The 13,164-nt window shown below is 42.8% G+C and overlaps 1 protein-coding gene across 2 annotated transcripts in view; it reads right to left on the minus strand.

Moving 5' to 3' along the window:
- Window positions 1-13,164, minus strand: part of LOC135556244 (neurturin) — a 48,799-nt gene that overhangs the window by 17,179 nt on the left and 18,456 nt on the right. For both annotated transcript variants that reach the window (XM_064989265.1, XM_064989264.1), the window contains exons 2-3: window positions 5,287-5,348; window positions 3,307-3,514 (exon numbers count right to left, since the gene is read on the minus strand). In XM_064989265.1, coding sequence (XP_064845337.1) covers window positions 3,307-3,514; window positions 5,287-5,340 — 262 coding nt within the window. In that variant the 5' untranslated portion in view covers window positions 5,341-5,348. The remainder of the gene's footprint in view (window positions 1-3,306; window positions 3,515-5,286; window positions 5,349-13,164) is intronic.

Raw genomic sequence — 13,164 nt, forward strand, 5'->3', positions numbered from 1 at the left:
CGGCAGGTAGCCTAGTGGTTAGCGCATTGGGCCACTAACCAAAAGGTTGCTAGATTGAATCCCAGAGCTGACAAGGTGTCAATCTGTCCTTCTGACCCTGAACAAGGCAGTTAACCCACTATTCCTAGGCTGTCATTGTAAACTGACTTGCCTAGTTAAATAATGGTTAAAAAATAAACAATCAATATTAAAAAGGATGATGGTCCTCTGTGGCAATTCATCCTCTGGGATTGTATTTTGAAAGTTTTTTTTTATGTTTAAACAGTAGTAATTATATAATTGTAACTAATCCTACGTTTACTTTAGGGGAAGCCAGCATCCTAACAGTGCACTGTGCACCAGCCAACTTTGCTTTCCAATTTGCAAGAGGTTGAAACCAGAGATTTGTATATAATGACGAGATGCTCATGTCTCCGCCCTTACAATGGGAGTCAGTGTCCCAAAGGTGGGAAGGCAGGAGATAAGTTTCGGTCTGCATATTATGCCCATAGAAATGCATTGGGCTTATTCTGGACAGATTTTGGTGAGAGTTAGCCCTCTCGCTTCGCCTCTTCCTCACTGCTAAAACTCTCTCACTGGAGAAAGCAGAACAGCACCCCTCTGTCTTACTATATGAAGCCCATGTATCTGATGCTGTCTGGACAGAAATAGTATGACATGCCATACTCTTTTGGTCCAGAGAGAATCAGATACATGGTCTATACATGCAGAGACAGAGGGGCGCTGTTTCTCTGGCTTTATCTGAGATTTCTGTTGGCGTGTGTCTCGGACAAATAAATGATCAATATTTCTATATTTTATTTGGACGGGCAAGGAGATACGGTAGGGTGGGCCAGGCCCCCTAAGGCCCGCCCATAACACCGGCCATGGTCAGTTTATGTCATGTTGTTTAAGAAAACAAAAAAATATGAATTTTAATGAAAAGGTTCCTCAGGCAAAACAAGGACAAGGGAGTTGTTAGTCAAATCATTCCACATCTAGCCATGTTAAAACATGCTACAAGTGTTTTTAAAAATGTCATACAATTATAGGATTATTCCACAAGGTTTAGGGAATCACTTCTGACACAGTGTTGCTGCAAAGACCAAAAAAATCATCTTCACTAGTACATTTTTCTGTTTTCTTGTGTTTTTTGGGGGGGTTTTGGGGGGGGGGGGTATAATTATAGTAATTGTGCAGACAGTAAAGAGGTAAGAACAATGTAAACAAAAGATATGTACACATATATCTTGAAACTATCTTGGCGTCTGAGTTACTCCTGTATGTTCTCAACAGAGGTCGGTGGAGATCCACCCACCCAGCCAGCCCCAGGACATAATATATACAGCAACATGACAGCATGACACAGAGTACATAAGAGTGATTATTTTTATCCCTGTAGTATGTGGGAGAGCACGCTCTATTGCTCCACTGACCAAGGCCGTGTCCTGCTGTTGCGATGAAAACTACCTGGCATACTTCCAGAAGTTCTATGAGTCATAAGAGTAGTGCACCCTATTCCTTATGTAGTGCACTATTTTTGATCAGGGTCCATAGCGAGTCCCATAGGGCTCTGGTCAAAAGTAGTGCACTATATAGGTAATAGGGTGCCATATGGAAGAGATTCCCAACCTTTTTTGTTTCAGAGACCCCTTTTGTGATAGAAAATTCATCAGGGACACCCCCATAATATCAGAACACAACTCTTACTTTAGAGTACAATAAAAATAGCATACAATCAGTTTTACTATGACTTCTGCAGTGCATGGCCGGACGAATCAAGTCTCGGGCCCTGGGAAAGGGTACGTTTTAAAGGCCCCTCTCTTGGCATCAGAGAGAACATTTAGAATTTTTAAAGCTATTTTTCTGCAATTCTACACATTTTGCCTTGGGGCAGAGAGAAAATGTTGCAGTTTAATTGCTAATTTTGTACAATTCTACATATTTTGCCATGGGGCTGAGAGAAAATCTCTGTGCGCCTCCCAAATGTTGTAACAATGCGGAGGGTGCCGTACTGTATAGCTCCCCATTGACATGATTGGTTGATGGTAAGTGGGGCCGGGAGATCCAATATAACACAAACTCACTTCCTTGACAACTTCCTTCACAACAGCTCTGCGAAGTGCAAGAAGTAGAAATGCCTGACTTCTGCTAAGGCTGTATCGCAGTAAATGCTGTACAGACACTGTAGAAGTCTGATTTACCTTGAAGAGTCTTTATGAGTTAAGAACGTCAATTGTGGATGAGTAATATTGCATATTGCATCCTCTCAACTTTTTACACAAATCCCTTGTTCAAAATCCATTTAATCTGTTGTTGCTAGCAATGGTCATAAAAAAGTGATGTAAAAATAAATACAAATATCTTTTAAGCAGAGTTCTTCATTTTGAGATCTGGCTGCAGACCCCATGCAGTACCTCCATGGACCCCACTTTGGGAACTCCTGCCATATGGGACACCAGCGCCGCCTTTAGAGTTTTGGGTGCCCTAAGTGAGATTTGGTCGGGGGCCCCGCCCACATCGCAGTCAAAATGTTCTAGTACAATTCTTCACATTTTGTCATGTGGCGGAGGAAATGTTGCAGTTTTAAAGCCAATATTCTTCAAATCTACACATTTTGTCATGCCATGTTCAAATTATACTGTATCTGTGTGAGAGTGACTAACAAAATCAATCGGGGCCCCCTGTCGGTAATTTGGTGATGATTAGGTCTACTACAAGGTTTAGATAGCTGGCTAGACTACCTTACCCAGCAATCAAAAACATTTTAGATGCCATAGGCTAATTAACTGACTGACACATAAGATGTGGAAAACTGATGATGCACTACCACATTTTGAAATTGGGGGGGGTTGGCCACGGGGCCAACCCCACCGTGGCCAACATAGTCTGCGTATAGGAAGAGGTGACTCTGTGGGACACAGACAGTCTCTTATTTTATGGCCATTACAAATCAGAGTTTTATCTTTTGATTTATGAATCATTGTTCTCGAAGAGACAGCTTGACTGCTCCAAAACTGATTAGGGAGGATGAGGAATAAGAGCAAGAACGCCCTTCCCAATCTAATAAAAACCCAGCGGACCATGCAGGGCAAGGCTGGGTATGTACTGTTAGATGGCTCCCACGCAGCAGCCAGAAACCTTGATATACGGTAATGATACATGTTTTCCCATGGTGAACTGGGGGATACTTTGGCTACAGGACAAATAACACCCTATTCCCATACAGTGCACTTATTCTGAGCAGGACACATTGCCTTTATGTGATGTGGTTTATGTGACAGCATCCAGTATGGAGGTCATGAAGAGTTCTGAGGAAGTACTAACCAAACAAACTGGGCCAGGAGGCCTGGCCATGGCCGTGCCTGCTCTCTCCCAGCTCGTGGACCTCTGGGTAGTGGTCTGGGAGCCAGGCCCCAGCAGCGGTGGTCCTCTCCTGGGCTCGGAGATGCTCGGTGTGGGCCTCCTTGAGGTCCTCCTCAGAGAACACCCCCTCCACCAGGGTTAGCAGAAAGGCCACTACCCACAGCACTATCTGGGAGGGAGTGGAAAAAAGTACATGTCACAACACCATTAGAGTTTACTACACCCATTACAACACAGAGCATCATCTGGGAGGGCCAGGTGGAGAGTACATATCAGGTGGAGAGTACCATTAAAGTTAGTTAGTTACTAAACCTATCACAAAACATTAATCCAAAGCATAATATAGGACAGACATGGATACAGTATGTCACTACTGCAATTACTACAGTTACTACAGCCATTTCAACATATTCAATAGAACTGAATTGATAAGCACAGAAAAGGCAGAGAAATATAGAAATGACACAGAAACTATGTTGAATAAATAAACATTGTAAAATAAACAACATAGAGCAGACAAATTAAATGTAGCATAAGTAAACATATAAACATAAACACAGTCGTACTGTATACACAAACACAGACATAAAACTGTGGCTACAAAACATAAAAAAGGACATGGACATAACAAACACTGCTGGTGAAATTGCAATGTCACCATAAGCAAAACAACTAACAGCAAGAGCAAGACTCATTTCAAGAAATAGATATCTTGTATATTAATTTATTTGGCTTGCAAGTCACAGAAGGCATGCATATATGTTTTAATTAGCCCCTACATGTCCCCCCCCCATCCCAAAAATAAAATAACTGCACTTTGTCTTTTCCTACTAGCAATGACTGCTGATAACTTCTTTATTGGGGAAAAATGTACTTACTACAACTGTGTTATGTGGCTGTCTCACCTAGCTATCTTAAGGTGAATGCACTAACTGTAAGTCGCTCTGGATAAGAGTGTCTGCTAAATTACTCAAATGTAAATGTAATGTTATCTCTATGACAGCAGGCAACAACCACAACAATGTTGCTTGGTTGGTTAAGGAACACATCTCTCCTGTTATCATTTTGTTGTTTACTTGACTCCTTGTATGCCCATCAATATTTGTCCCTTCGGGGATGAATACAGTTTATTGAATTGAATTGAGTTGGTTAGAGAATACATCTCTGTAGGCCTGCCCTGCCTGTGGTCGATTTGCATTTGATTTGGTTATTGTATGTTACATAATCCCTGTGAGGTTGTGGGACTCCAAGCTGTTGTAGGTAAGGTGATCCAGAACCCTATCCTCACTGTCCCATCACCATCAGCCCCAAGCCCCCAGCACCCTAGTCTGACATAGAGACACTCCCTCCCTGGTCAGGCCTCCCTAACCAGGCCCAGGGCCCCCTGGAACAGACCTGGGTTCAAATACTATTTTAAATAATTTAGCTGTGCTTGATTGAACATAACTGTTGCAATGGTACATATTGTAATGTCCCAAAAGTGAAAACCCCGCCTACCTGGCACTCCAGGAAGGCTAAACCAACAGCTCAAAAATATTTAAATAGTTTTTGAATCCAGGTCTGCTGGATAACCCACTGACAGGCCTGTGGGCCGGCTGTGGCCAACACATTGCCTCTTTAATGACTTAATTGACAGCCGACACCCCTCCAGGGCCAAGCGGGGGTAATGTTTCAGAAGCATTTATAAAATGAGTTTCACTGGAGGCAGCAGCGTATGTCTGCTAGGCCAGCCAAAGGCCCAGATCAGTGTAGTGGAAACTGACAAGGCTGAAACATATACCTTTACAGCAATACTCTAAACCGGCTGCCAGCAAGCAAGAAACCCTCTGCCCCTCTTTTCATTATTTAATTGAGGAGGTTTTAGACACGTTAATTAATGTTGAGATTTTAAGGTGTTGTGTTGTTGTTTGTTTGTTTTTGTTGTTATAATGGTAAACTCACCTTCCAGTTCCTCTGGTGGTATTGGGCAGTTGACAGTTCCTGCCTCCTCCACATCTTTCCATCTGTAAAAAAAGAAACTGTGTCTTTTGAACATTCGCTACATACTTCTCTCTACATTCCTCTCCCTCGTTGTACTGTAGGCTTACTGTCGTGAGACTAACTACAACATATCCAGAAAGAACGGGGAAGCAACATATTAAAGTAGCATGTTGATAAGCTAGCTTCCCCCTTGCTTTGCTTTCAATAACTCTAACTCCTCTGTTAATGACATCATCAAGTGGACTGTGTCCCAATTGACACCCTATTCCATATATAGTGGACTACTATTGACTAGCGCCCTATTGGCCCTGGTCAAAAGTAGTGCACTACATAAGGAATAGAGTGCTGTTTGGGAAGCAAACAAGAACAGTGGTTATTGGTGTGGAAGTGAAGAGTGGTGAATTAATGGATTCCTTGTTTGCCTTAGTAGGAGCACCTCATCCCATGCTGCAGGCACTTTACAGCATCAAGGTTCATAGCCAGAGATAGAGAGGAGATGTCAGGTGGAGTTGCCAGATGAGAGGTGAAAAAGAGGCCGGCTGTCAACCTCAACACACTTGTGACAGTCTGTCAAGGAGAGGAGCAGGAACCATGCCATGGGGCTGGGCTGGACTGGTTTCTATCTCATCCAACTAGACCATAAAGACAGTACATGATGCGCCTCACGGAGGGTTGAGATAGTGAAAACGAGTCGCGGCTGAACAAGGAAAACATAAATCTAGCTGTTTTTTCTATACACCGGCAGGACAGAACTGCAGCATCAGGTAAACTCAAGGGGGGTGGTGTGTGTCTCTTTCTTAACAACAGCTGGTGCGCAATCTCTAATATTAAGAAAGTTTTGAGGTTCTGCTTACCTGAGTTAGAATAGCTCACGATAAGCTGTAGACCACACTATTTACCAATCTATATTTTTCGTAGCCGTTTATTTTCCACCACAAACATCCCCTGGCACTAAGACCGCACTCAACAAGCTGTATAGGGTCATGTATAGGGTATAGGGTTAGCCTGAGGTGGCGCTCCTTGTGGCCGGTGATTTTAATGCAGGAAAACTGAAATCTATTTTACCTCATTTCTACCAGCATCTTACCTGTGCAAACAGAGGCGAAAAAACTCTAGATCACCTTTACTCCATGCACAGAGAGGCATACAAATCTCTCCCTCACCCTCCATTTGGCAAATCTGACCATAACTCTATCCTTCTGATTCCTGCATACAAGCAAAAACTCTAACAAGAAGTACTAGTGACACGCTTAATACGGAAGTCGCCCAACAAACCGGATGCTAAGCTACAGGACTGTCTCGCTAGCATCAACTAAAAAATCCGATGGCATTGCGGAGTTTATCACATCAGTCAGTCGATTCATTAATAAGTGCATCGACATCCCCACAGTGACCATACGTGCAGTTGAAGTCTGATGTTTACATACACCTTAGTCAAATACATTTAAACTCAGTTTTTCACAATTCCTGACATTTAATCCTAGTAAAAATTCTCTGTCTTAGTTCAGTTAGGATCACCACTTTATTTTATGAATGTGAAATGTCAGAATAATAGGAGAGAGAATGATTTATTTCAGCTTTAATTTCATTCATCACATTTCCAATGAGTCAGAAGTTAACATACACTCAATTAGTATTTGGTAGCATTGCCTTTCAATTGTTTAACTTGGGTAAACCGTTTCAGGTAGTCTTCCACAAGCTTTCCACAATAAGGTGGGTGAATTTTGGCCCGTTCCTCATGGCAGAGCTGGTGTAACTGAGTCAGGTTTGTAGGCCCCCTTGCTCGCACATGCTTTTTCAGTTCTGCCCACAAATGTTCTATAGCAGTGAGGTCAGGGCTTTGTGATGGACACTCCAATACCTTGACTTTGTTGTCCTTAAGCCATTTTGTCACAACTTTGAAAGTATGATGGGGTCATTGTCCATTTGGAAGACCCATTTGCGACCAAGCTTTAACTTCCTGACTGATGTCTTGAGATGTTGCTTCAATATATCCACATCATTTTCGTTCCTCATGATGAGCTATTTTGTGAAGTGCACCAGTCCCTCCTGCAGCAAAGCACCCCCACAACATGATGCTGTCACCCCTGTGCTTCACGGTTGGGATGGTGTTCTTCGGCTTGCAAGCCTCCCCATTTTTCCTCCAAACATAACGATGGTCATTATAGCCAAACAGTTCTATTTTTGTTTCATCAGACCAGAGGACATTTCTCCAAAAAGTACGATCTTTGTCCCCATGTGCAGTTGCAAACCGTAGTCTGGCTTGTTCGTGGAGGTTTTGGAGCTGTGGCTTCTTCCTTGCTGATCGGCCTTTCAGGTTATGTTCATATAGGACTAATTTTACTGTGGATATAGATACTTTTGTACCCGTTTCCTCCAGCATCTTCACAAGGTCCTTTGCTATTGGGATTGCGATTGATTTGCACTTTCCGCAACAAAGTACATTCATCTCTAGGAGACAGAACGCGTCTCCTTCCTGAGTGGTATGACGGCTGCGTGGTCCCATGGTGTTTATACTTGTGTACTATTGTTTGTACAGATGAACGTGGTACCTTCAGGCGTTTGGAAATCGCTCCCAAGGATGAACCAGATTTGTGGTTTATCTGAGATCTTGGCTTATTTCTTTTGATTTTCCCATGATATCAAGCAAAGAGGCACTGAGCTTGAAGGTAGGCCTTGAAATACATCCACAGGTACACCTCCAATTGACACAAATGACGTTAATTAGCCTATCAGAAGCGTCTAACGCCATGACATCATTTTCTGGAATTTTCCAAGCTGTTTAAAGGCACAGTCAATTTAGTGTATGTAAACTTCTGACCCACTGGAATTATGATAAGTGAATGAATCTGTCCGTAAATAATTGTTGGAAAAATGACTTGTGTCATGCAAAAAGTAGATGTCCCAACCAACTTGCTAAAACTATAGTTTGTTAACAAGAAATTTGTGGAGTGGTTGAAAAACCTAATTGTATGTAAACTTCCGACTTCAAATGTACATATCCCAACCAGAAACAATGGATTACAGGCAAAATCAGCACTCAGCCAAAGCTGCTGCTTTCAACGAGTGTGACACTAATCCGGACGTTTCTAAGAAATCCCGCTAAGCCCTCTGCTAAATCATCAATACAGGACTAAGATCGAATCCTACTACACCGAATCCTGACACCGATGTGGCAGGGCTTGCAAATTATCATAGCTTACAAAGGGAAACCCAGCCATAAACTGTCAAGTGATGCAAGCCTACCAAATGAGCTAAATGCCTTCTATGCTCGCTTTGAGGAAAGCAACACCGAACCTTTCATGAGAACACCAGCTGTCCTAGACGACTGTGTGATCATACTCTCTGTAGCCGATGTAAGACCTATAAACAGGTAAACCTTCACAAGGCCGCAGGGCCAGACAGATTACCAGGATGCATACTCAGAGCATGCGCTGACCAGCTTGCAAGTACATTTCTAACATTTTCAACCTCTCCCTGATCCACTTTGTAATACCTATATGTTTCAATCAGACCACCATCCATCTGCCCAAGAACGCGAAGGTAACCTGTCTAAATGACTGTTGCCCAATAGCACTCACATCTGTAGCAATGAAATGCTTTGAAAGGTTGGTCATGGCTCATATCAACACCATCATCCCAGACCGAGGACCCACTCCAATTCAGATCCACAGATGATGCAATCTCTATTGCACTCCTACTGCCCTTTACCACCTGGAAAAAAGGAACACCTACATGAGAATGTTGTTCATTGTCTACATTTCAGCATTCAACACCATTGCGCCCTCCAAGCTCATCACTAAGGACCCTAGAACTGAACACCTCCCTCTGCAACTGGATCCTGGACTTCCTGACGGGACATGGAGAGGGTAGGCAACAACACATCCGCCACGCTGATTCTCAACACGGGGGCCCATCAGGGATTTGTGCTTAGTCCCCTCCTGTACTCCCTGTTCACTCATGCCTGCTTGGCCGCCCACCACTACAACACCATCACAAAGTTTGCAGACGACACAAGGGTAGTAGGCCTGATCACCGACGATGATGAGACCGCCTATAGGGAGGTCAGAGACCTGCCAGGACAACAACCTCTCCTTCAACGTCAGCAAAGACAAAGGAGCTGATAGTGGACTACAGGAAACAGAGGGCCGAGCACGCCCCCATTCACATCGATGGCGCTGTAGAGGAGTGGGTCGAGAGCTTCAAATTCCTCAGCGTCCACATCACTAAGGACCTATCATGGTCCAAACACACCAACACAGTCGTGAAGAGAGCAAGACAATGCCTCTTCCCTCCGATCCTCAAAAAGTTATTCAGCTGCACCATTGAGAGCATCCTGACTCTACAGAGGGTAAAGCGTACGGCCTAGAACATCCCTGGGACCGAGCTGCCTGCCATCTAGGGCCTCAATACCAGATAGTGTCAGAGGAAGGCCCTAAAATTGTCAAAGACTCCAGCCACCCAAGTCAGACTGTTGTCTCTGCTACAGCAGGGCAAGTGGTATCAGAGTACCAAGTCTGGGACCAAAAGTCTCCTGGACAGCTTCCACCCCCAAGCCATATGATGCTGAACAGTTAATCAAATTTCTACCTGGACTATTTGCATTGACCCCCTTTTAATTTTTTATTGTCTCTCTTGCACTGGCTCACTGGCTCTCTACACTCACTGGACTCTACCCACACCCTCACATATTCTACGCTGACACTCCAACACACACATACACACACACACACGCAGATTGACGCCACACACACACACACACGCACACACACACACACACACACACACACACACACACACACACACACACACACACACACACACACACACACACACACACACACACACACACACACACACACACACACACACACACACACACACACACACACACACACTCACACACAGACACACTTTAACACTCTTTCACTCTCTTCACATACGCTGCTGCTGCTCTGTTTATTATCTGTCCTGATTGCATAGTCACTTTTACCCCTACCTACATGTACATATTACCTCAATTACCCTGTACCCCTGCACATTGACTCGGTACCAGTACTCCTTATATTCTATATAGCCTCATTATTGTTATTTTATTGTGTTACTATTTTTCCAAATTGTTCTTACTTTTTGAAAGTAAAGATTCAGCCATTTTAAATGTTATATTATTTTTGTGCATCTTAGAGCAATGTTCAATCGATTCCCGGGGTAATTTCATCTGAGCTATTGCCATTCAACCAGGCAGAAATTCGTCCTGTATGACATAGCATTACGATACAGCCGCTCTCACTACACAGCAAATTAATAGGAATATGACCTTTTGACCGCGAAAACGTCTATCATACATGTCAGATTTAAATACTGACCGATGACTTAACGTGGGAAGTTATCTTCTCTCGATAATGTTTTTGTGATATTTCTACCTCAAGAAATGTGTAATTTAACAGAGGGTCTAACACATTTCTCCTATTTGTCTGCCTTTCCAGGGTGCATTGCATGGTGCCATTGCAATGCACATTGCAATTGCGTCCATAGAAAGAGCATTGCATTGTGGATTTTGTAGTAGACATGAACTACAAAAGATTTCCACAACCAAAAATATTGTTCTCACATACTGTATTATAGGAATGCGAGGTTTTGGGTGGATTTCTTTTTAAACTCTGCATTGTTGGGAAAGGGCTCGTAAGTAAGGATTTCACAGTAAAGTCTACACCTGTTGTATTCGGCGCATGAGACTAATAACATTTGATTTGATTTGAAATGGTTCAGAAGCACCTTGCATTCGAGTCCAATGTCATCTCTCTCAACTCTTATTGTCTGGGAGAGAGCTCTTGTTAATTTTATAGCTTTCATTGCTCAGAACAAGATATGTCTAGAGCCAGTTCTGAGCACAGTCATTCCTGCATACAGCCTCTCTGTTCAAAACAATGAGGTCCTGGATAGGACTCACTCAAAAAATATTCTTAAAGGTAGGCACAGCAATGACGTAGATGCAGAAAGTAAACAGCATAGTGGGTCAATTTCCACAACAACTAAAAGCGTTGAAGCACGAGGCTCAACTTCTCTGCTGTTTTGGTCCCGTGGCTACAATGCTCTAACAGTGTGAAGCGAACATGTGCAGATATTATGTGTGACTATGTGAGAGCGAAGTCTTGCATGTCGCTCATCTCAAAATCTGCGGTGCTGCTCGTGGCAACGTTATTTTGTTGAGTCTACCTTTATATCTCAATGCAACAGACCTTGTAAAATAGGAATAATTGCTTTACCATATAATGGCTTAAAAAGGTCCTTGATTTAAACGTCAATGTGTTTTATCAATAAAACTACTAGTGAGGCCGACTTGAATTTCAATCTCACTTTATGTCCTTTAATCTGATAACAGAATATGGTACTGTACATTACATTGCAGACAGCACTTGGGTCATGAAGACTCAAAGTTCACACTTATAACACATCATTTATATGTGATATCCCAGAAAGGTGGATACAAAGGTAATAGCAATAAAGAATATTAACGAGCTCCTTTCTTCCTTTATATAAATAACCAAGTAAGTCAACAATAATGTCATATTGGCTTTATCTCAGTCTTTTAATATCCCTGTATTATGACTGTAAGTTTCTAAAAATATTCCTGGCTGGCCTTCCCTGGCAGACACAGCCTTGACACAGTGCTTCCTGCTTGCAGGTTGAAGGACAGGAATGGCATGAGAAGTAGTACAAAGGTTAGGAGAAGACACGACTCCCATTACACAACACCAGTAAGCCTCGACAGCCAGTCCACCACAACCCTTACCCAGGGAATCAGGTAATCAATGGCCTATTATACCCAGTAAACTGGGATACTATTATTCAAATCAATCAAACTTTATTTGTCACATGCGCCGAATACAACAGCTGTAAACCTTACAGTGAAATGCTTACTTATAAGCCCTTTCCCAACAATGCAGTTTAAAAAAGTACCTAAAAAAATACAAAATAAGAATAAGAAATAAAAGTAACAAATAATGTACCACATGATTACAACCACAAGATACAACCAACTAGCATGGAGTAGAAAATGACTCTCTAGAGCAGGGTTTCTCAAACTCGGTCCTGGGGCAGCCCTCCTGGGTACACGCTTTGTTTTTTTCCTTCCTGCTGCACAGCTGATTCAAATAATCATAGTTTGATGATGAGCTGGTTATTTGAATCAGCGGTGTAATGTAAAAACCAAAACGTGAAGCAAGAACCAAGTTTGGGAAACCTGCTCTAGAGGAAGGAAACCATGACTTGGGCCTAGACTCAATCAGACCAAGCGTTAACCGGTGACACCAGACAGGTGCAATAGTGAATGTTTTGACGGTGTTGGAGGTGGAACAGTGTTGGAGCCATCAGATCGTTGAGCAGCTAATCTTGCGATCATTGTCACCATCTCGCGTTAGAAGTTCAGAATGATAAAGTTTAGGCCACGTGGAAATAATTACATTCAAATGTAAATAGCATTCAAATAAACAATCAGGATTTCTATCATCCTAATGGAGGTGTAGATTACATCTCACATTCCTTGGTTCAAACTTGTAAACAAGGCTACATGGGATTTATCTTAATGTGACTCGAATAGCAATGACTGCTTTAGGTATGATGGCAAGAGCCGCTTGTGGATTTGACAGCTCTAACGCAGTTCCACCCCAGACACCACCAAAACAACCGCTATACGGATGTCTGCTGAAGCGGATCTGATTGAATAGAGCCCTGGGACAAACAAGAGGAAGTATCTGTCCCAAATAGCACCATATTCCCTATATAGAGCACTACTTTTGTGTGACCAGAACCCAATGGATCCTGTTCAAAAGCAGTGCA

Source organism: Oncorhynchus masou, chromosome 15 (assembly GCF_036934945.1).
Source record: "Oncorhynchus masou masou isolate Uvic2021 chromosome 15, UVic_Omas_1.1, whole genome shotgun sequence".
NCBI lineage: Eukaryota > Metazoa > Chordata > Actinopteri > Salmoniformes > Salmonidae > Oncorhynchus > Oncorhynchus masou.